The sequence below is a fragment of the Sylvia atricapilla genome, chromosome 7 (assembly GCF_009819655.1).
Source record: "Sylvia atricapilla isolate bSylAtr1 chromosome 7, bSylAtr1.pri, whole genome shotgun sequence".
NCBI lineage: Eukaryota > Metazoa > Chordata > Aves > Passeriformes > Sylviidae > Sylvia > Sylvia atricapilla.
In genome coordinates this window covers 18,226,589-18,251,726 of record NC_089146.1, presented here as the reverse complement: position 1 = coordinate 18,251,726, position 25,138 = coordinate 18,226,589, and the positions used below count along the sequence as shown (strand labels likewise).

The 25,138-nt window shown below is 37.3% G+C and overlaps 1 protein-coding gene across 1 annotated transcript in view; it reads left to right on the top strand.

Annotated features, from left to right (window-relative positions):
* The window catches only part of METAP1D (methionyl aminopeptidase type 1D, mitochondrial), a 44,750-nt gene that overhangs the window by 6,964 nt on the left and 12,648 nt on the right, over positions 1-25,138 (top strand). Inside the window, 5 exon segments of the mRNA XM_066322821.1 lie at positions 16,170-16,304; positions 16,307-16,335; positions 18,848-18,997; positions 22,344-22,492; positions 23,155-23,197. Coding sequence (XP_066178918.1) covers positions 16,170-16,304; positions 16,307-16,335; positions 18,848-18,997; positions 22,344-22,492; positions 23,155-23,197 — 506 coding nt within the window.

Here is a 25,138-nt window from a genome sequence, read left to right as displayed (position 1 = left end):
CCCTTACAGTTATTGCATCCTGTAGAAAGAGGCAGTTTGGCTACAGCCTTGTTTAATTTCATTTTTAGTTTTCAGTTACACATTTCTGGAGTCTCCCTGACCACTGCTGTTACCTGATGGCGCCTATATTTCATCAGGTTTAGACAAGCAGTCTACCTGGACTTAGGCCCAGAGGAGCTGCCATAACTGATGAATATGATCCCCTCTGCCTGGGAATTCAAGACCTATAGAACCATGATTCCCAAGGGAATTGAAAGAAAACTGTGTTCAGACCTTGCCTCTTGCTTTTTTTTATTTTCTTTGTCTTAATGGAGCACTGCCTTGTACTGATGGGTAGCATACTTTACCACAAGTGAAATCTGGTCCTGGTTTGCTGATGATTAGGAGAAAAAATTCTTTTTAACCTACCCTGAAAACAGAAGCAGGAAAGAATAGAGCACACAGAGACAGACACGAGTTGCTGTGACATCTCTTCATTACTGCATACAAATAATCTGATGAGTTATTAAACAAAATAGCAAAAAATGTCATAGCATTACTGTTATGGTGTTGGGTGGGTTTTTTTACTGCATCATCATTTTTAGACTTCCAGAGTTTGGTAGATACAATTGCGTATTTTAATTTTGTCCTTGCATGCTGCTCTTTAATCTGTTTCATTCTGTTGAAAAAATTCATTATATAAAGATTGCATATTATTTTAGCTGTAGAATATTATGGTCTAGATTTTAATTTAGAAAATGTTTTTAGAATATTTTTGTGATTGCAGAATGAATGTTAGTGTTCAGTGTAATTAAATTTAATTGCACTTCTTGTATGTTTTATTTTTAGTTTGCTCTTATATGCCTTTATTTTCATCGGGAGATGTAGATTTGATTTTTTTTTTAAAGCATGGTGTTGGTAGTCAGACACATGCTCACTTTAAATCAATTAAATATTAAGCTTAAAAGTCTTCTAAATATGGGGAACTTGTAGTTTCTGCTTAATGATCAGGAGTTCTTTGTGTGCTTTTTTCTTAGTAAGTTTAAAACATTAAGATAGGGAAGAGTAATTAAAGGCTGCTTCTTTCTTCTTATTCTGCCTTTTATACCCAGGTCAACTGGGCAGGCTGGCAGAGCTCTTTTAGCTACATACATTTTTGCCCTTCCTTTATCTTTTGCTGCTTGTGTTTGCTCAACTAACATGTTATACCATTATTTTTAAAAAGAGTTTTTTCTTCAGTATCTTAAGAAAAAGTGGGGTTTGTTTTGTGTTATTGTAACAGTTTGTCATACTGACCTATATTTATGAGCTGTTTACCCAGGGAGGAACTACAGAGACTGGAGAACCTTGCTAGGCTCTGGGTTAAAAATGTGAAGACTGAACAGATAAGGACTCTCTATATATTTAAATCTAGTGGCTAATAAACATCTGAAATAAAGATGTTATTACTAAAGTTCATTATTCTTTTTCTCTGTGTAAGGGAATATAAAGTCTGCTGTAGCACAGCACAGATACTGTATTGTTCACACCTTCCATGTTTCTCATCTGCTCAAGGTTTGACATTCCTGGTATTTCTGAGGTTTAAGAAAATCATATCAGATATTATAAACCTCAGAAAGTTAAAGTTACAATAATGCAATATAATCACATTCAGATTTTTTCCAGTCACTAACTGGGAAAAGAATTACCATTCTTGAAGGCAAAGTTTCATTACAAGTTTTGAATAGTTAGAGAACACCAGAGGAGTAAAGCTGTTTTCTTGAATTGTGGCAGTACTCAGAGGCAGGAGGCTTCAGGGTTCTGTTATCTGACTTGTAGGAATCTCCTGCTCTGGATTCTGTACAACAGTTAGAAATAAACAGGGAGAGATGCAAAGGCTTCTGCCAACACAGAGGCTTTTTCAGCTCACTGCTCGGTGGTGAATCATTTTGAGAATCTGTGTTGTGAGTCTCACTTTGGCATCTCATGGGCATCCTGGGGTTGGTGAGCCTGGTGGGAGCTAGAAGTCCTTGGGAACTTACCAGCTTTGAAAGAGGGAGGGTCTCCTTTATACTCTGCCACCGCCTTGCAGTAAAACAAGTTCTCCTGTGGCTGTGCGGCTGAAGAGAAGGTATGATCTCAGAGTGGGGCTCAGATCCTTCATGGCACTGGGAGCCAGGAGCTAGGGATATTTGGGGCTGCATGGTGTGCTGGCTTTGGATGAGTCATTGAACTTTCTGTATCTTTCTCCACCGACAATGCAGATATTTATCTACCTTGCAGGTGCATTGGTTGAGATTAATTAGTTGTTTGTAAAGCACTTTGAAGATTAAAAGCCCTATAAAAATGCTAAGTATTACGTATGAGCTCTTGAGTGCATAATGGCTGTTTGCCTGCAGTAGTTAAAGCAATTTATAACACACTAAGTATGAAGGCATTGCATGAAGTAAAGTTCTAGCTCCCATTTAAGAAAAGTCGCATTTTGTGTTCACCACTGGCCTTTGGTGTTATCTAGGGGTGAAAACAGACTCCAGAAGATTTTTTTTTTAAGGAGCTGTTTCAAAACATTAAAATTGTGTTGTTTTATACTAAAGGTTTCTTCTCAGTTGGTAATTTTTTACCCTCTTTGTATTCTTTGCTTTGATTGCCAAATTCCCGTGTTATCTACCTTTTTTTGTGTTGCCAACTCTTTCTTTTTCTTACACTTTTGCCTGAACCACTGTAACTTTTCTCTCGCTGACACTTACATTTGTCTCTGCAGTTGCCATCAAAGCTTATATTCCTCTGCTCACAGAGGAACACACAGGTTGGCACACAGGTTTCCCTATGTCTTTGTCTACCCATCACTCACTTTGAGGCTTCCACAGCACTCCTACCCTGAGAAGTCTCCTGCCCCAGGTGCTCATTGCCAGCCAGTGCTGCACAGTGTGGTGCAGCTCTTCTTCAGGGTGCTTCTGCAGAAATGTCTCAGTGGACTACCTGGCAGGCAGAAACTGCCCAACAATAGAAGGGGCAAAGCTGCCCTGTGCTTGAGAGCAGACCTCCCTGGCTGTGAGCTCTTGGTTCACTGTTCTTCAGCTTTTTGAGCATTGGTTTTTGTAAGCATCCTCCAGCAGAAATATGGACTCTCATGTAGGAAGCTGAAATAAACTGATAATGGACTTGCTTTCTAAATAGAAGTCTTGCTATCAAATTCCTATGAAGTTTTGTCAAGTCACAAGTTGAAAACAATTTTGTGTTGTTTTTTATGTTTCAGAACCATGTAGTCTGTCCAGCTTGGATAATTAAATATTTACTTTTGCGCCAGACTTGGTTTGTTGCATTGTATTAGAGATGTGACAGAAACAAATGCCCCATCTTTCATAGATTCACAATCATATATAATTCCTTAACTGCAGTCACCTTCACTTCCTAAGGTCTATCATGTAACCCAGAGTAGTGCATGTTTTAATTGCAGGAGTAAAATGCAAGAGAGTATGCATGAAAATTTGCATACCACAGGGTAAGGTCCTGTAGTTTATTGGATGCAATTCAGGAAGGAAAATATAGTATGTGGCTATGTTTAGTATAATGAGCAGTGTCAGAATTCTCTATTTTGGTCATAGTTATTATGTAATATTTCTGTGTTTCTGAAATGATCTAGAAGTGATTGGTAAATGTTACCAACTGAACTGTTCATTGCAAAGGGCTTTATCTGGATGATAAATGGCTGTTCCTTGGAGGACAAGGGAAGTTTGAATTCTTTTTATTTATTTTATTTTTAATTCCCTCAAGGTACTTCATATTGAAACATAATTTGAGTGAAAAACATCAGAAATCTTTTATGAGACGGAAACAAGGTATGAAAAGTTTGTTTGTTGTCCTTTAGAGATTATGTCCTTTCCAACTCAGTGAAGTCTTTCCCTTCATAATTTCTGAAGAAAAAGGAGAATGTTAAAAACTAAGTGTTCAACAAGCTGCCCTGCTGCATGGAAGCCTTAGAAGGGAGAATAAAAGGGCTCTTCAGAGCTCCTTGGAGGTCTTTTGGCAGACATACTCTCTAGCTTGCAGCCTGAGAAAACTTCCATGGGTGTTTTTAAAAGTCTCACTGTTCTCTATTGAGTTCAGATTATAAATAACCAGCCACTCTAATCAGCTCTATAAAGTCTCCAGCTTTCACATTTTAAAGATGTTTATGTTCAGGTATTCATTGTTAAAACCTATTTAAAGCTATGTTTCCTTTTAGATCAAGCTCATTTTGAACCATGAAGAACTATTGCAGCAATGAACACAATCTGAATTTATACATTATTACTTACATCGTATCAGATGTTCTCTGTAGAAATTTGTACACCTCTCAGGTTATCTGTTTCATGCGTTCTTGTACATAAATTTAAATTATGTCCTGCCTTATATATTTCTTAATAAAGAAAGTCAACAGATGGGGCATAACATTGAAAAGAAAATGGCAAGTTTGTTTCTCTCATATAAATTCCAGCTGCTCAGTCTCGGATTTAATGATAGACACAGGTGGAGCTGGGCAGAAGCAGCAGTGAACTCCTAGCTTCCCTCCATGTAAAATGGAGATGCTTTATGTAAGACATGGTGCAGTCACTGCGGATCTTGTATTCTGTTTGACATCTCAGCTCTTGAGTGTGCTTGTACACTCATCTAGAGCTGTTGGGTTGAGGTCCTTTCCTCTGGACAAAGTGGATAGGCATCTCACAAAGACACGCTGGGTTGACACTGAGAGGAGCTGTTGCCCACAGTCGAATCACACTCGTGCCTCATGGATGAAATGGTAGGTGATGGCAAGGCTTAATGTCATTGCCATGTCCTTTTTGAACTAACACCTGTGAGGTGGCTATGCAGGTCTGACCTCTCTGAGCCATTTCTAGTTGTTCTGCACTGATTATTTTTAACATAATTCCGACGAGTCGTGGTAGAAATGGGTGTTCTTTAAAAAAGTAAATTCAGTAGTGGATCTTGACTGAGCTTATGAAGATTTATTCATGCTCTAACACACCCTCCTAAATCAGCAGAAGCATCTCATGAGAATATTCTGGAGAGCTTAAATCAGTTGCTCACAAAGATCAAGTTGTACCAGCAAGAACTATTTGCTGGTATAACTGTCCCAGCAGTTTTCTGAGTAGTACCATTATATTGTCTAAGAGTTCTGAATTGTAGAGTACTCTCCTTAACTAATACATGTTTTCTGGCAAGAATGTAATTGAAAAGCACGCCAAAGACTGCAGAAGTGGTTGTTTCTAAAATCTCCTTGATAAAGACAGTCTTGTTTTTGTTCATTTGGAGGCTGTTTTGTCCAAATAACTCTTCTGTAAAAGCTGCTTCGCAGAATCAGGTATAGAATGAGTCGCTGATGGAAAGGCTTTGGCAGAGCTTGCTGCAACAGTATCCCCAGCTGTGGAAACCAGATGGGTGTTGCAAACAGGTTGGTGGGGTGTTGGCAGCTGAAAGTTCAATGAGATGAAGATAATCTGCTGGGGTGTCTGGGGAAAGGCAGGGGTTCCCTTGTGTCTTCTCTGGTGTGATAAGCAGTGACAATGGGCTACCAACCACTGCAGGGGTGAGTGAGCATGGCACAGGCATGGGCATAAGGCTCCCAAATACTGTGCCATTGCCAGGGGACCAGCCATGGTCAGAATCAACTTTATTGGTAGCTCTTTGCCTACTGAATGCAGATCAGGAGCCTTGGCATTTATGAAGTTGTGGCCAGGGCTGTTAGACTCAAATTCACAGTCACATCACTTTTCAATAGGCCATGTGTGTAGATTGAGATAGACTTCACATTTCCATTGAAAAAAAAAATGCAACAGGATTCAGTGTGTAATTGACTGAATCTAGAAGTTCGAGTTGAGTTTACAAATGAGTAATTGATTAAATGCACGTCCTTGTAGAGAATTTCATAGATTACTGCCCAGTTTTGCAGACAAGGTAGCTAAACATGCTCAGGAGAATTGCCTGTCGTATTTTGCTGGCAAGTTAGATTATTTTGATCTTGTGGAAAGCAAAACATTTATTTCTTCTTACAGATTGACTATCTGTGCAGAAAAGGACTGTGTGAACGCTTTTCAGTCCATAGAAAGGAGTTTGAGACCTAAATTCTTGCAAAGACTCTATGCTTACTTTGTCTAGCTAGAAAATCAGACAGTAGAATAGTCTAATAAACCATACAAAGTGAGTGAATAACCTGGTGAAGATGGTTCAGAAATTAGATTTTCTATTTTTTCTTTTTAGCTTAATAATATATTTTTTGACTAAATGAGTCTGAATGTTTGGTACACAATCATTCTGTTACTTTCTGCCTGTTTATGCTTATGTTCTTCCCTTTCAGCATTTATTAGGACAGCTTCCCTTTCTCCAGAAAGGGCTGTGCTTTTATAAATTGCCATTTTATTTGCAATATGCCGTATATGAAGCGGGGCCGTAGATGGTAGTTACATGGCTTGAGACTAGAACCCTTAATTTTTATGTGTTCTATAAGCAATTGGCAAGAAATGGCCTGGTCCTGTGTCCTTTGACTTTAGTGGGGGCTCTGACAAGTGTGTTTACGCCAGAAGCAGCCGGCTGCCAGCGCAGCGGAGCGGGCAGCGCGCCTTTGCTTTCAAGCACAGTTGTGTGTCCCCGTGCCAAGAATGAATTTTGGCCGATTCAGATTTGCTCAGTTGTCAACACCAGCTCCCATTGAACTTCGCGGGCCGAGAATCATTCTTGGCACGGGGCCGCGGGCAGCCCGGGGAGCGCGGCCGGCAGCGGCGGGAGCTGTGCGCTGGCGAGGGGAGCAGCGCCCAGCCTTGGCTGCCCGGCTCCCGGAGCATGTGTGCGCTGGCGTTGGAGTGGTGGGAAGAGTCAGTGATAAAAAGAGATTTCCTAGGTTATTTTCAAGGGCTTTTGTGTGTGTGTGTGGCTGTCTGGATGATTAATGTGAATAGGAAAATACTGTTGACCCTTTAAATCATGTTAGACGACTTTCCATTGCTCATCTACATAATGAAATACACACTGAACATTACAGCCTAAGTATAAGAGCCAGTGAACTACCAAAAATAATATTTTACTCTTTAGATTATGAAGTAAAATATAGGACATTAGTACTAATGATAGTATTAAATTTTAAGCCATGCAAATTGCAATTGTCAGTGAAAAAGAGCTATAAGTTGAAAAGGCTATTAGCATTTCAGCTTTAAACAGTTAATTTGAGTATTTGTTTTTCTGCTAGTGTGCAGCTTAAAAAGTCTCTATGCAAAACATTTAATAGTAAGCGCCAAAGTGTTTGTTTCCTATTGTTACTTAATTCAGTCATTAAGAAATGTTAGAAATTAATTTGCAATATTAGAATATATTAACATTTTATATTACTGAGAGTAACTGCAGTTTTTACTTAGGTAAAATCAAATATAAAAGGCAAATTTTTGGTAACTAACAGATGAAATAATTTTAAGCATTTATTTAAGTACAAAAGCAAAAACTGAAGCCTTTAAAATATGGATTTTGGTCAATAGAAACAGAATTGTCAGCATTTTAAACTAAATACAAATTTTGAAGTGCTGAATTAGGCTCACAGGTTTCTATGGTTACCTACCTTTCCAATAGTTTTGGTGAGATGTGTAAATAGGCCTGTGAGTCACTAGTAATTATTTGGGTTTTGTTTGTTATAGTTGTAATTCTGTGTTCAGTTTGAATCCAATACAGTTCATACCACATTCTTTGGTTTATGTATATTTAGTGTGTATGATTGACAGTGATTGAGCATTTCTTATGGAGTGCTTGGTTTTTTTGTCATAAGTGATGTATGTTGGTACTTCTGAAAATGTAAACAACTTCTTCCTGTATCACTGTTTGATAAACAGGGATTTATATGCTAAAAGGAGGTCTTTGTAAATGTTAAGCAAGGAGAGAATTGAAATGTGTTTAAAAAACATTTAAAACATCTCCCAAACATTATACTGTACTCTTCCAAATTTGATCCATAATTCTATCATTATAATTCACTCAGTGACCCAAATGTCACCTATTTATGAATAAGCTTCCAAGTTACGCATTAAGAGCACATAGTAATGACTGACAGGTTTAAAAATAAATGTTTTAATCAGGATGCTGCAAGTTATCTGCAGCAAGCTGTTGATTAGAACATCTTCTTGTGCAGAGCATTTTCTTGAAATGAAAATAAGAGCTTATTTCTACCACCACCACAGCAGTTAGCAGAAAAAGCTGTAAACTCCTAGAGCTCTCTGCTCATATATTTTGAAATCTGGATTATAGGATGTAATTCCCTAACCTTAGATTTGTCACTGTAGCAAGGACATGTTTTCTCAGTAAAGATTTACTGTCCTAAGATGACTTGTGTTTCATGTGAAAACAGGATAATACAAGTAATTAACAACTTTTAACACAAGGCAAGAAATACTACTACCTGTCAATTTTATTGAATGAGAAGTAACTTAATCTTATTTATTAAGGTATTCATCCCGATGTTGCTGGCTGTGTGCACTTTTTTCCTTAATTTTGAGATAAAACTGACATATGATTCAGAAATCATCGTGTGTCCTTAGAGATTTGGCTGCAGGTGTATGGAAAATACTTATTGCAGGAAAAGGACTGACTGCCTATTCTCTTCCCATGTGTCAAGCTACACAAAACATCCTGATGCAGTGTTCAGGAGGCATTCCTAAATTTTCTATGCAAAGATTACTCTTATTTTCAGCAATGTTGCTTGCCTATTGAAGGGGTGGGACATGGATTTTATGGTGAACTAGAACATACTTTTTCCATTTCAGGTGGAGATTTAAGAGGGTTAAAGCAGGATTTATTTTACATTTAATATTATGTCAGGCATGTATATAGGACATCACATGCCCAGTTGAAAAACAGAAGTTGTTTCACAGAGCACCTGAAAAGATTTTAACCCGTAGGGTTCAATGAATGTTAGAGCTGCGGGTGGGTGCATATAAACAACAGATTTGGTATTGTGCTGTGTGTGAGGACTATTTGATACGCTTATTATTTTAATCAGAAACAACTGCTATTTTTAAACTAACTTGTTCCAATAGTTGTTTACTTTTCGACAAAATCAAAATCATTAATAAAATAAACCATCTTTCAAGTGAAAGTAATTTCTCTAATATTTAAAAATTTTAAAGACAGATAGAATGTTCTTGGAAAATATATTTAAATATGGAAAGCCTGAACAGATATGTTTCTCATTCTATTTATTCATTTTATGATAAATTAATTTGCTCAATAAAGGAATGCAGTAACATAAGAGGAATGTTTCTCCTGCTAGTCAGTGAGGTTGAAACTGCCAGATGCTGTGATCTGGAGCCTCAATTCCCTTGATAGTAACTGTGATTGAAACCCTTAATATTGCTGTGTCCAGCTTTTGTAACTGGCCTTATCTCATTTTGCAGTGATATTGCTTTAGACAACACTGTCTTTTATTTTCTTCTTGCGATTTTCTGTCGGAGAGAGAAAATGTAGTAGAAATGACACTGGGATGGAAGGCTCTGCTGGAGGACTGCAATGCCCTGTTTCCAATGTCTATACAGCTTGATCTCGTGTTCTGTAATATACAATTCATTTCCTTTGGTATATTAATGAATATCACTCAGCTATAGTTAGATTGTACTCTTAGTTTTAAATCCTATAATAAAAGGGAGAATACTGTTTAATGATACCAGAATTTTACTCAGTCAGTTAATTTATTCTTATACTGCCTTGGTGTGAGTCTGTGTGTGTGGTATATACGGAGCTGCTCAACTGGTCAAAGGAGATTTTAAGGATATAATACTAATTTTTTCTTCCTGTTGGTTAAAGTTGCACTGTCAGTGCTGCTGATAAAAGGTGGCATCGAGCCAGCTTCCTGAAGGAGCTATGGGGAGGGTCATGGCTTGTCATGACCTGGGCACCGGTACTTGAATGTTGTTATATTGGATGAAAGTACCCTTAGGCTGTCATCCTTCCTGTAAATAGAAGGGGTTCTGATTCTCTGTGGTTTTCCCAGTTTACCAACTTGCAGAACAGCTATTTTGTTGGCCCTTAGTTTGGACTGAATAATGAATTAGAAGCACAGCACTATTCCAGAAGGCACTGATTCATCATTTTGGTCTGTTAGTCTGGACTAAATCATAGTAAGTAAAGCCAAACAAGAATCTGTTTCCATATAGTTTATAAATTTACAAACCCGTTTGTGTTGGCATATAGCCAACAAATTGCCCAGTTCCACTCTGTGTGAAGTAAGGGCAGGATTGTAATTAGCAAGGAGCATAACTGAGGGCTAAAGAGACTTTTTTCAGTGACATGGAGAGTCACAGTGATGCTGGCAAAGGGGGCTGACTCTTCTCTCTTCGAGCCGGTCACCATTCGACCATTGCTTTGCTTTATTGCCTCTAGGAGAGTAACAAGAACAGTTCTGGTTAATGCCTCTATTAACTAAACAAATTCTGTTGGTAATTTCAGAAAAATTAAATAAAACAATCCCAATTAGAATATAGTGTTTGCAAGATAGTGGCCTGTGTTTTGGTTTATCAGGGTAGGGTCATAAGCATGCTGTTGTGAAGTTTTCACCCAATGTGTTGCTGTTGTAACTGAAGTCACATCTATCTTGATGATATATTTCATTTCCCCAATCATGCTATTAAAAACAGAGTGTTTTTACCCTTTCATTTCTGCTCTTCTCTTTTCCAGTACCATCATGACAGCTGTGGCTGCGGTCCTGTTTACAAATTGCTGCTAGTCACATTTTCGGTAGTCCTTGTGGGTTTTGCTTTCCCCTAATACATCCAATTAGGAGGAATATTTCTCACAAGCACGGACATTGCTCTTCTCCTTGTAATGACATAGTTCTGCAATCCAGGAAACAGTGCTGCATGGTGTCCAGGTCACGATTTCCTGATGTGGGAAAAACGTGTGGAAAGCATCTGGAGAGGAGGAGACCCCCTTTACCAGCTTGGTTTCCTGTAAGCGAAATTGGAAGACCTTGTCTGGGCAAATAGATTTCAAAATAGAGTCTGCCCTTTGACTGTCTCCATAATTACACAGTGCTCTCTGTATTTTATTTGGCTGCAGAGCAGTTAACCCCTGGAAGTAAGGGGCTGATGATGGCGTGACCAGCACGGGTATGCAGACATGACCATTGGAATACCTCTTGTTTGGAGAAGCCTGTCATTAAGACCTTCTTACAATATACTTTTACCAAATCTGAGAATTATCATGTGTTGGATTATGTTGATTAAGATGCATTATATCCATAATGTACAGAAAATGTGGAGGTATTAGTTGCAAAAAAGGGAAAAAAAGAGAAACAAAAAAAAAGTTCTTTCAGGGCTTTGATGTAATCAACATCTGTCAACAGAATGAATTTGCTTTTGTTTAATTTCAAGGGCTCTTGTCTTTCTACTTTGCCCAATCAGTTTCAACTTCTGCCTCAGGCATTTCCCTATGTTGTTCTTGGAGGTTTTTCCCTTTTTTTCTTTTTCTTTTTTTTTTTTTAGCAAATGTGCAGGTTATTGCATGTGAAATGTGAGCTGCTCTTCGCTACACAGGTTACACAGAGCTGGAAAGGACCTTTAATCTTTCCCATCCTATTTTTGAAGCTTGAACATACCTTTGCAACAGGGGGGTTACAAAGTCAGTGTTTTTAGACAGTTAGAGTTACAATTACAAGTAAAGGTCTTTCAAACCACAGCCATTATTTTGGATTGAAAAATGGGAACATTTGGTAATTAGCAGTAAGAAGCTATGTATTCTTACCTAGTTGCATTGGCTGGGTTCCACATATTGTTACCCTTAGTGATTTTTAATACCTCATTTTAAACTTTAATCCTCAGAAGTTTTAGCAAAATGAGTATTTGTACAATAACCTAAATTATGCTAGAGTAATAAAATTACCTGACAAGCCAAATGAAAGATCTCTAGTGTTTTACCTCCGAGTGAGTATATATTAAGAAAATCCCTACAGTCATTCTTTTTTCAGTTTAAAAAGAAAGATTAAATCACATATTTTGAAAAGAGTTGTCAGAACAATGCTTTTGATGTTCTAAACTTTATCAAGAGCAAGTTGATCTTATTTCCTAAATAGTTTTAGATGTTAATTCTTGTAATCCTAAATAATTTTGGTACTCTGCTTCTGTTGATACTATGACTAAATAATTTTAAAATATGTTAATTTATTTCTTGTCTCTTTTAAGATGCCCTTGTATTTATTGTAGCTCAGAACTGTCATGAAGTTTATCCATTAGTAATACTTTTGTTAATTGCTTGGAAAATTGAAATATTTCATAAATAAATACAAAAAAAAAAAAAAGGTTGCTAACAATCACATTTGATGAATCATGTAAATTAGCAGGGTTTTTTTGCCCAGCTACCCCACACTTCATTCACTGGAAACATAGCTTGATAAATTGCTGTAACTGTTAAACAAGAAGCATTAGAAAAGGGCTTATGTGAGAGTTCATTTTCAACATTTCCCGTTAAAAATACTTCTTGACCAGAGGAAAATCACATTTAAATTACTAAAATCAACTTAATTAAGGGTCATTAATAGAGATACACATAAAAAACTCTCCACTCTAGGAATGAAATGGGAGCATTTCATTATATAGTGTAACATGCATGAACAGATAACAATTAAAATAGCCCTAGAGTAAAAGGCTAATAAATATAGGGCACACTGTGCTGCAAAATCAGTCACTTAAAAATGCTCCCACCCATCATAATTCTTGAATGCCATAGTCAGCCCCTCTGACTGGCTCGTTTAAAAGGAAAGAAGTGTAATTCCACACAAGATAATTCATCTGGTAACTCAGAAGAGCTGCCAGTGCATATTTATGCTATTAATGCAGAGGAAGGTGTGGAAGGTGTGCTGAGGAATGCAGTGGCTCTGGCAGGCCAGGTGTGCACGTGGGGTGTGCAGTGGGATTCACTGGTGGTCAGCAGAGCAGTTCTCAGTAATCTTCTGTGCTCCATCCGTCCCAGCTGCACTGCTGGTCATTCCCCTCAGTGTAGCTGATAGTAAATACTCTACTGCTCATGGCAGGTGACGTTGCCTTGCTGTTAGGGTACAGAATAAACCATAAAGGGTCAACTTTGTATCCTGGCTGTGCTGGTCCCTTACCAGCCTGCCCAGCTTTACATGCCATGCTCTCCAGTGGCTGCAGTTTCTGCTGGAAGATGCATAAATGCCGTGTTATGAACTATCTTACAGTAATTAGTATACACAGAAAGCTTAACAAAAGGATGTGTTTGAGCACCAGTGTTGCAGAAGTAAAAAAAGCACTGAGAAAAGCTTTGATGGGTGTAAGGGGTGGGGAGGAGGGAATCTCTGAGCCAGACTTGGAGAATACAGACGGTTGTTCCTGTCTCAGGTGATTGATGATGTTGCTATATCGAATTAGCTGGGAATATGGGAGCTTGAAAAATAAAAGGAGCTGTGGAGGCATTAGAAGGCCCTCTGAAGGAAGGAAGTGTGTGGATGGAGTCCAGATTTTCATTATAGGCCAGTAACTTCATTGTATTTTAATGCCATTTTATTTAATTTTATTTTTACTTTGTAGGAGAATGTTTTCTCTTATAATTTTTATATTTCAAATAAAGGTTTAGTTGTCCTGTGTTTATAATTCTTGTGATATAATTTAGGAATTGTATTTTAGAATGGTGATACTTATTTGCTTGTCTCATTTCATCTGTTCAAGTAGTAGATATTTTTGTATGCATCTGGTTTATAATGAGTAGTTAGTAGGATAACAACAGGCTACAGTACCTTATTATCTTGTTATTTTGTGACAACACTTGCAGTGTATCTTTGAGAAAATAGAGGTAAAAATTTTATTCCGAATAAAAAGCTATCCCTTCTGAACGTGAGCTAGTCGATAGACGTGTACCCATGAATATGATTTATGTATTTAAGGGTGTGTATTTGGGGGAGCATATTGGGCATAATCGACAAGCACACTTTTACCTTTTCTTCCCCAATTAAATAGTGACACAGTAGACAAGGTGCCCTGGAAGCATTCTGGGCATCAAATAGAACATTTAAAATGCATGTTCACATATTGGTGTCCATGTGGACTTTAGCTAACCACATTAGTGAGTGTGGGATTTTTATGTATTTGTAGTATCTTTATCTGTCCTAAGAGCAAAGTACTTCAACTGTACTTTGTAAAAGAGGCAACTTTACTTACACTGTCAGAGTGATTGCTACTTCTGATGGCCCAAGGGTTGCTGCCTCAAGCAGATTCTGTGCTTCCAAATTCCAGAAATGTATGCGAACCAGACAGGGAGTTTGTAGGATGCTTTGGGTTCTTTGGGAGTGTTTACAGTTGCAGTTTAGGTGACCTTTCTCTTTTTTCATATGTTTGAATGGTTTTTGTTAATTGGACAGTGATTTTTTTTCATGTGAAGGAGACTCTAGGAAAGTAGATTATGAGTCTGCTGTTTAAGTTCTAGTTAATAGGCTACCACATCAATCCAGCCTGCTGTTAACTGAGCAGCTCCACATGGAAACACTTTCTTCTGTTTTGAAGGAGGCAGCTTCCATTGGGTACTCGGATTAGACTGAGAGCTTGAGGTGAACCTCACCCTTCAGCTCCACTTTGTTATTTATTAAGAAGTAAAACAAATAGCAACAAAAAAACCACAACAAAACAAACAAGAAAAAAAAAAAACCAAATGAAACAAGGAACAAAAAACCCCAACAACAACAGGGAAAAAAAAAAAAAAAAAAAAAAAAAAAAAAAGGTAAAAATTTGCTTGAGTAAAAGTTTCTAGACGTAGGTTTTAACTTTTCAGATATTAGTACCTAAATGTAACCCTGACCAGTGCAAAGAGACAGTCGGGAACATTTCTAACGCAAACCCAATGGAACTGTTTCATTCAGTCTGGGTTTGGGGCTCCAAAACAGTGCATAACTCGAATTTTCTGTATTTCATGGAGACTGTCTTTGAAAGATTGCACATGTGGAAGGATAGTTTCTGCATCTGAACATGATAAATGCATCCAAAGGACAGGAAGGAAGGTACAATAGAATAAAAATGCAAAATTTGAAAGAAACTCCTCTGGAAATAAACATTTTTACATAGTTACAAAATATGCATTAGATTAATTTTGATTTCTGTGATATAAAAATGTTTAGTTACTTCTTTGTTTAAACAAAACTTTTTACTGAAGAATAATTATTTGTCTGGATTACTTGCCACAAGATTTCTCTTGTATTTGTATACATAATGACATTTTTCAGAAGCAGATCAACTGTTATGATAAACTTTCCTTCAGAAAAAAACCTACGTTTATATTGTAGAATGTTTGCGTGGTGGAAATACACACTGTGTGCAATTGTAATGTAATTGGGCAGTGTCAATAATCCTTTTGAATTTCCAGGGTTTGATGCTAGCATTGTCTTTCGTAGTGCATTATTTTGGTTTTGATGTCTCGGAGAGCCTTTGGGCCTCAACTGCCCTTTTTTTTCCCCCCTTTTTTCTTTTTTTTTTTCTTTTTTCCTTTCTTCCTTTTTTGTGGGGGCAAAATGTGTCATTGCCCAACAGCTAAGTTTGAACTGTGAAACATTAGTTCCAAATTCCTATGTGAATTAAATGGAAATCTGATTCAAATACTCCAAATAATTTTCAAATTTTAATCTCTTCAATTACTTCTGGCCAAGATTAAAAATATCTCCTGAAGTTTCTTCTGTTGCCCCCCTGAACAATGAACTGTTCTTCATGTCTTGAGCAACAGGATAAAGAGCAACATTACCTTTGTTATGCTCAAATCTGTGACCAATTCGGCAAAAATACAGCTGAAAATATTGTATGAAATAACATTGTCTTCTTTTTTTTGTCTTCTCTTTTCTTGCTATTGTGCCTTATTAACTGCTTTGCCAAGCCTTGAACAGTGCAGCCTGCAAATTGCTCCAAGCAGAGGCCAGTTAGAGCATCACTCCTGTCTGTAAATGGTGGGGAATTTACCCACGTTGCTTTTTAATGCATCAAACCAAAACAGATTTGGTATTTTGTAAAGCTTCAAAGTATTGTTTGGGAAATTTTATTGTTCTCATTCTTCTTGTTCTTTCTGCTCTTTCTTAAACAGTACAAGATTTGAATTTCCCTCGGCAACTACATGAGTTCTGTGCTTTGTTTTACGTGTCCTTTTTTTTGCATATCTTCCATTTTGTAATGTGGACATAGAAAATATTGATAATAATTTTTAATTTCTGTTAACAGGTTCTGTGACTGGCTGCCACATAATCTTTTCTTTGTGCAATCGTAACTACTTGCATAGGCACTCAAGCAATCATCAGCAAAGATGCTTCTTTTTTCGGGGACAAAGAAATGCTGCTTATAGTATAGTTTGGCCAGCAAGGTTTCTCCAGCTCACCAAGTTCCTAAGGTACTGGAATTTCTGTTACCTAATCTGTTCTTCAGCCAGTGTACAGTTTGATTGCAGTCGTGATCAAGTGTATTTGTTGTCCAACAGCTGGGGGTTGGATCACTGTCCTGCTGCTTAGTCTGTTATTTGAAATAGGAGAGCTGATGTTCAGCTGTCTACCACGTTAAACACAGTTATGTATTTAGTTATGAGGCGGTTCAAACCTGGGGCTTGTTCAGTTACAGTAGAATAAATGTGACTATTATAATTATTTGTCGACAATTCTGGGTCCAGATTCTTGTTTGGAGCAATTGTAGACAGTCTTACCAGAAGTCAGTAGGAATCATTCATGATCATCTGAGTCCCATTCTGTATAAATCTCTAGCAAGCTAATTACAAAAGTGCTTATATTTTGCTGATGGTTTTGTTACTTGGTTATCAGAAGAGAATGTACAATACCTGCTGGGAGCTGTCCCACAACTCCACTGTATGTTTTAAACTTGTCTTTTTTGCTTTTTTCCTTGCAACATATATTTTTGTTTGTATTTACTTCAGAGCCAAAAGGGACTCTTTGATGCAAATGCAAATTTAACATGTGCTCCACTTCTGGTTTCCTTTTTTCCTTTTCTTTTTTTTTCCCTGTTTAATTACAGCATACAGATTAACTGTTTAGTGTCTTTCCTTTAGCCAGAAGAAACTAAAGTACCCTTTCTAAACAGAGCTTCACAGGATGTGTACTTGTATTTTTTACCGTTTTGTTTTTCATTTTTATATAGATTTCTTATGCCAAATAGGCCATTTCCACAGGCCATATATACTAAAAAGTTGTTAGATAGGAAAGAAGGTAAGAGTGATAGAAGTAGGGCTCTTAGCCCTAGTAGGCTGTGGAAGCTCTGTGTGCAGGGAGAACATAGGGTTACCTGCTCTATATATGTTCAAAAGCTTAAAAATCATGTAATTTAAAACTTTATTTTCTGTATTTAGATGCTTCCTTTAGGATAAAGAGGAAGAAATATTTGTCATAATGAAAAGTTGTCTTCCCAGATGAGAGTTCTCAGACATCTAAAAATCAGTCCATTTCTATGAACTCTGAAAACCTGCGGGCAAAGTTATTTTTTATTCAGAGTATGCCAGAAATCACATTGAAGTAACAGTGTTTTTTAAGATGTTGGTGTGAAACTGTCCACACAGACTTTTGTATGTACATTGCTTTGAGCTTCTCCCTTCACAGTTCTTAGAGGTCAGTAGGATCATGTCTCAGTTAATAGGTAACTGCCCTCCAAAGGGAAAGCGAGATGATGCTGTGTATGGAGTTGCTAATCCAACAAATGGTGTTGGTTTGGTTTGGTTTTTTTTTTTTCCAAGGCCCAAACTACTGCATAGAATGTTGTTAAGGTTGATATGGCACTTATTTTAAAGAAATGGGAATCTGAAATCCTGTTGACATAAGTTCACTGAAAATACTTTCACAGTTTTTATCGGATTAAACATAAAATACCTGTAACAGTAGCAACAGTCTTCCTATTTAAAGTCCCAATAGAGTTCATTAGTTGCCCACTCTTTGTTACTTCAACACTCTGTTGTTGTATGGTTGTTCTGTGTACAGCCAAAATGACTACTTTGTTTTCTGCCTGTCAGCTTGACTCTGTATTTTGTGAAGTCAGTGCAAAAGTCACCCTGTGGCCAGCATGGCAGAAGATCAGCCTGGCTGTCATGGGCAAAGGGATTCTTCCACAGCCAGTGAAACAGCCCAGGACCCTCTGAGAGAAAGTACATTTCCAACTCTGTGCAAGACATTGCTGTTCTTATTAGCTGTCATGTTTATAAACCTTGTTAAATTGTTATGGATTTTAAAAAATCAGATATTAAATTTCACCTCATACAAGGGCTGAGAAGTTCTTGTGTGGAGAAAATGAGGTTTACTGCATTTCCCTTGACATAGCAAATTGGGATACCTTTGTGTTATGCTGTAGATGGAGAAATTTGGGTACAGCATATGAACTAGATTAATGTGTATAAAAGCCTCTAAATTAAAATAAGTTAAATCCTAAAGTTCTTAGTAAAAAAGCAATCTCATGGATTTCTCAACAGGAGTTTTGTTTGAATGGGAAACACGGGATTTGATCTGGTTTAATTCTGAGACTAATTCTGTATGTTTTTCCCATCATTTCCAGTGTTTAGATGCCTTTTGTAGAAAATGTCCCTCTTTGCAAAAGAAAATGAAGAGTTTTTAAGTCTTTTGCCCCGTTTCCTAACTTGAGACTGTCTGTGCTGGAAGTCAGCTGCAGTATCTGGGGTTTCAGCACGGAAGGCTAACAGACTGTGTAAGTCAGTAGTAACAGGCAATGTTAAGTTCAAAAGGGCAGTGGAAGAAATACTGAGGCAGCCTTGAGGGTTTGCCCTGATGGCTTAGGAAGGTCGATACCACGACAGAAAGGGCAAGCTGCCATGAAGCAGGAGGCAGTATCTGAGAAAATGATCCCATTGTCATGCTCAGTTTTCTGATCTTCATTCTCAATCCTTTTTCTCCAAGCACATAAAGAAGCCAGACTATGTGACGACAGGCATTGTACCAGACTGGGGAGACGACATAGAAATTAAGAATGAAGATCAGATTCAAGGGCTTCGTCAAGCTTGTCAGTTGGCCCGTCATGTCCTGCTTCTGGCTGGAAAGGGCTTAAAGGTAACAATTACACAAGTCCCATAACAGTTTGGGTGTCTTTTATGCTTTCACTTATTTGGGTTTTGTTCCTGCTTTTTTTTCTTTTAACTTTCCTACCATGTGCATTCTAAGTTTGATCCTGAAAAATAAGGATTTATTAACTTTTTATTCTTCATGATCTGCCTGTTTCATTATTTCTGTACTGTGGACCTACATAGTGCATAATTACTGGCTCAGGTGTAATATCTCTGTGCCTGTAATCTCCCTCTCTTTGGATTGTGTCAAATCATGTGAGTTTCTCCTAAGGCACATGCTGCATTTTTTCCTTTCATTTCATGGCCCATCTACCTCATATGTCATGCTCTCCAGCTCTGCATGTGTACAAGCCCACACTTGGTCTGCCTTCCCACTCCCTTCGTCCTTCAACCCTCACAGCCCTGTGGGATCCAATACAACTCGTAGGGCTGCCGTTGGAAAAACAGCTGCCAAATTCTACGCAATTTTCCAGAGTACATTGATAATAAAGCCTCATGATTTCCAGAAATGTTCCTACAGTATGCTTTTTAGGATACCTCCCAAGAAAAAATTGTAGAGGGAGGAGCCTACTACCAGGTTTTGCAGATGAAGAAATGCTTTTTCAGCCTTGCCTTGGTATTTCATGTAATAGCATATTGGATAAGGTGAAATGGGTTGAGTAGCTATGAGATGCAGAGATAGATGGGGACTGTAGGTCAATACCATTGACTTAAAAGGGGATTTTTCTTTCAGCTATCAGTCTTTCACAAAGGTTTAGTTCTGGACCTGGGATGGCAAATAGCAAAACTGCCTGAAGCTTTAATCTTACATAGCTTTGTGCATTTTTAACTTTTTAATATTCAATTATTTCTCAGTACAATGAAACTTACTCGTTTAAAGTTAAAGGCATATACATGTTTCCAAAGGATCAGGGTGCAATGTGGGTTTTGAATGAGAGTAGTTTTTCACAAATACTCTTTGGTTGTTATCACGTGTAAATACACATGTACACAGCATGGTGTCGTTTATGACGCAGTTCATATTATGCCAAATAATACATAATAGCAAAATACTACACACATATAATGAATGTTTTAGAGCAGAAAGGTGTATAAGGTCATAGTTACATTACCAGGACCTGTATACTGGGAGAGAGGTGGCATTGGGAGTTGCAATGCTGAGGCCACGGCCCAGGTCAGTCACAGACTGGTGGTGAGCTCTGTTTTACACAAGTATGTGTTTGTTCAAGGCTCCCCTGACTGGGAGGATACCCCAAAACCCTCCTTCATTGACAGTGAGCATCTTCTGCTTCCCAGCCTGTTGCTGCATGTGATCAGTTTATACCCATCTGTTCTTGTGCAAACACTGCTCTTTAATTTAAACAGCTTCTTGCCTTTCCTTGAGTCTTCCCCTTCATGCAGGAATAGAGCTGTGCACCAGACTAAACAAACCACGCTCTTTTAGCCTATTCTCATAAACTAAACTCTACATTCCTATTTTACCTGAAGAATCCCATCCTTCCCCCTGTTCCTGTTATCCTGTGGAACCCACCTTGCACACAGTCCTCCAAACTGGTGCTTGCTGGTGCTTTAGCTAGTGGCAGTAAGATCCCCCAGTATAACAAAGGTGCATTATAATCTATGGATACAGAGAGATAGAGTTTGAACATGGTTTGATGTTGCCATTACTGCCTGTGGGATTTCAAATTACAATACAGTATTATATATGATAGCTTTCCTGGGTTTGAGTTACAGATTTGGGAAAAAAACCCACAGATTCTATGACATGAAAATATTTTATTATATACTGTTGAATTGCCCTGTTCCGAATAAGGGATTAGGGGCACAGCAGGTGCCACCCTAAACTTGCCTAGCTAGCAAAAGTATCTTTAAAAGTAAAGCACATACTGTTAAAAGCAGAACTTTTCACAGAGTGTAAGCCATGCAGAGACCAGAGAGCTGTCTGCTGAGTATCCAAAAACCACATCAAATTGCCTGAGCAGAGCAGCAGTAGACAGCAGCCAGCTGGGTACATAGCAGTTCAGTTTGTCTGTGGGCTAAAGATGAAGATGTTTGAGCAAAGGCAGGAGCAACAAACCTGTACTTATCCAGACCCAACAGCCGCCATATCCAATCCAGACAGGCTGCCAAGGCTGAGGCTGCCATCCCAGCACTGAGGCTGCCATGGCTGCTGCAAAGCAGGGATCCCAAATCCTGGTCTTGAACCCACCTTCATTGCTCTTCACCTGCCCAACGACGTTTCTGTGCTGACCGAAATTCAGCTGAGTAAACAGAGCTGATTTTATCCTCAGCACAGTACACAAGTGCACTCTTCTGTATTGACTGTGCATGGCCACACAGTATTTCAATATATAACTGTCTCCTGCACCACAGCCTAGCTATATTCCACATGTTACTCCAAAATCACACTACTGTGACATTTCCTTCAGTGTGCTAAAAATGATACTTGTATCTGTACAAAGTATGATTTTCAAAGACTTGGAACTCATTCAAAACAAAATCAATTTACAGAGGAACCCTCAAAAGTACTTCTCAGTTAGAGAGGTTTCTCTACCGAATTTCAGCTCTAACCATTCCAGCAACAGAGTTGATCCAAAAGAAAAGCAAGAATAATGTTATTTTAAGCATGTGCACTTTGGACCCCGTGGATACACAGAAAATGGCTGAATGATTTATGAAAGGCATTTTTTAATATGTAAAATCTTGAGGAAAAGATAAATCTAGAAAACACCAAGCATAAAAATGAAGATTTCTGAAAATGATGGGTAGATTCATTATGATCATCCAGGCTATGGCAACTTTAAGTAAAATATCCTTAAAATTTTAATATAAATATTTCAATGTTTTATAAAATTTAGGAATTCCTGCAAAACAAATTCTTAAAATGCTTAAATACATTATGGTGAATGTACTGGGCAATTAGAAGACTTAATATCCTTTCTTTTACAAATAAAAGGGAAAGTAACATTTTGTTTTAAGGTACTGAAAACATTAAAAGAAGACATTTCTATAACAGCTACTGAAACGATGCCACGGGAAATTGGTGTCTTTGAGAAAGTACATATGGAAAAAAGAACAGAAAGGAAGTCGACAGGATTTTAGGTTTTCTAGGAACCTTTGAGTGCTCATTTCTACTGCATGCTTTATTTAATTTTTTTTCAGAAAAATAAAGTTCATACATCAGTAAAGTATATCAGGCAGTACAGTGTTTTGTATCCAAGCAGCCTATTTGAAACATCCAATATTTCATTGAAGCTTGGCTGCAATCACATTCAGTAAATATGAGAAACTCTCCTTGCTTTTTTAACAGGATGTTATGTTTGATATTTTAGGTTGGCATGACAACTGAAGAAATAGATTCCATTGTTCATCATGAAATAATCAGACAGAATGCCTATCCATCACCTCTGGGCTATGGAGGTTTTCCAAAATCTGTTTGTACTTCTGTAAACAACGTGGTATGTCATGGTATTCCTGACAGGTATTTCCTCAATAATGTACATTTTACAACCGGAAATTAAAATGTTAAACTGAAATTAATAAATTGTATTTGATATTGAATATACTGCAGCTTAACTAGATGTCATTCTTAAATGCATTGTAGATGCAGAACATGTTACCCTATGATGCTGATAGCTGTTGTATATGTGAAATGAGAAAAAAATTATCCTGTTTGTCCAGACACTTAAGAAAAATAGTATATTGCATTTTGAGTTTAGTGTGTGTGGGGAAAAAAAACCCGTATGGTCTGATTTTTTGTTCATACAGCAAAATAAGTATAGGCTAAGGAATAAATGTATTTGAATTTGTGTGAGATTTTTTTTTATATTCTCAATACATTCAGCTACTCACAAAGTAAAATATGAACCCTAGTGAGAGAAAAAGAATAAATATTGGTAAATTTTTCAGATGTTGATATGTTTTTCTGGTAGTTGTTTCTCATTATTTTATATTCAGCTACACTTGTTCTCTAAATAGTCGGAGCTGAACATTAAAAATGGTTATTCTGTTTGCTTCTGCCTTCCTCCATCACAAAATATCTACCCCTTGATTTTTTATGTATGTGTCATTAGGTGTTTATTCTTTATTCCCTTTGTTGGGAACTGTCTGTCACCATTATTTTTTTTTCTGTTTATGTTTCAGTCGACCTCTTCAGGATGGAGATATTATCAACATTGATGTCACGGTGAGTAATTCATATAAAAAATAGTCTTTGATCAACTTTAGAATCACTAGTAGCAACAGGAAGAATAGTGCATTGGAGATGGGGGATGCACAGATGGATGTGCTGTTTACTTCTGAGCCAAGACACAAGCAGCTGGTTTCCTTTTTTGTTTTTAACTGTGTGTTTATTCCAGCTAGACCCAGGCCTGACTTGAATTTAGGACTGGAATCAGATGCACTGAGATCAATGTTGGCCTAAGTGAAATGTCAACCCAATCCTGCTATGTGTCATGTTTTTGAGAAGGTGTAATTGTTATTGATCCACTGTGTAGTTAATGCAGAGCACCACAGTACTGGGCAGCAGCTGAAGATAGATATGTATGAGATGAGCTAACATGAAGAAAGCCAGCATTTTTCCTTCACTCTGCCAAGATTGATCTTCCTCTTCCTGCTGATTTTGAGTGGGGCCTGACATTATCTTACTCTGTCATTAGAGGCTGCATTGGCCTGGGTATGTCAGTCTATTTGGACAGCAACTCTTTTGCTAGCAGTGTTCCCTACATTTATTAAAATCCCCGAAGGTAGTGTTGTGTTCCATTTCTGGTATAGAAGCCCTGAACCTTTTGAGCAGAAACAGAAATAGTGTGATATAACCGTGACTTAATATTTCCAGGGAATCATCAATTACAGCTATTTAAATAAACACAGGCTGCATTTTCCTAGGAGCAAGAAAGCACAGGAACTGGAAACCTAATTCTCATTTCATTTATAAAAAAAAAAATTGTGTCTTGTAGAAGTTTTTTTTTCTTTTTTGCTGTACATGTTTTTATTTTTCTGAAGTGCTGTTTATTTCTCATATGAACACAGATGTTTTTTGAATCCCACCATTATTTTGCAATAATATGTCACATACAAGGGAGTAGAATCTCATAAAAACAAGCTTTTTAAATCGTTAAAGAATCTAGTGGTAACTTGAAACTATTTTCATATGGCAGAGTGAAGAAATCTTCAGCAGACCTACCTCTGAGAATGAGCTTCAAGCTTTCTAAAATATTTTTTCTATTAAAATTAGGGTCAATGACCTTTTTCCCATTATATACTCACATGTTTTAGAACTGGATTTGGTTTGGCTTTGGTTTTTGATCTTTTTTAATTCTTTCCCGTGTCCATACTTTCTAATCTTAGAATTCTGACTATCAGGTTTACAGAGTAAAATCTAGCATTTTTAAACTTTATTTTTGGCCTTCATTTTTACTTTGGTGAACTGGTGTTGCTTTGCTCAGTTTATTGAACTGAATCAGTTTGCGACAACTAAGGATTTAAATCATATTTCTTTGTACCTCCTTAAGGTTCATTTTACTTTTTCAGTTCAGTCCGTCAGGATAATAACGATACCTTAGATTAAAAAAAAAAAAAAAAAAAAAAAGGTATAGCCTCATATCACAGATATTTTCCATGATAAACTAAATGAAACATTTTTATCTTAACATAGTGTGTATATCTTGTCCAGTCTGCTTGACAGATATCTGACTAAATGTCACTGGCCTTTTTGCAGACATCTATTTATTTTTTTTATTTACTCTCATAAAATAAAATTAATCTTGACATTTCTGTGAATGTGAAGATTTCTGCAAGGATGGGGATTGCTGACTATCATTGTATGATTTCTTTTATCATTTGAAACTGAACTGTACTGTGTGTGATAATTGCTTAGTCCAAAACAGCTGAGGGAAAAAATACTACTTTTCAGCATTATTAACTGATCTCTTAGCTTATTTTTGATAAGCAAAACTGGGACATTTCACAGCTGGACAGAATAAAAAACAAAGTAAATATTGTACAACAAATTGTTTATAATTGTTTATAGGTTCTATAAAGTAATTAAATAATACTCAGGTTGTTAAGTGTAAATGCCTAGCACTATGTACAAATTATCTGAACAAAAAATCCATTTTAGCACAAT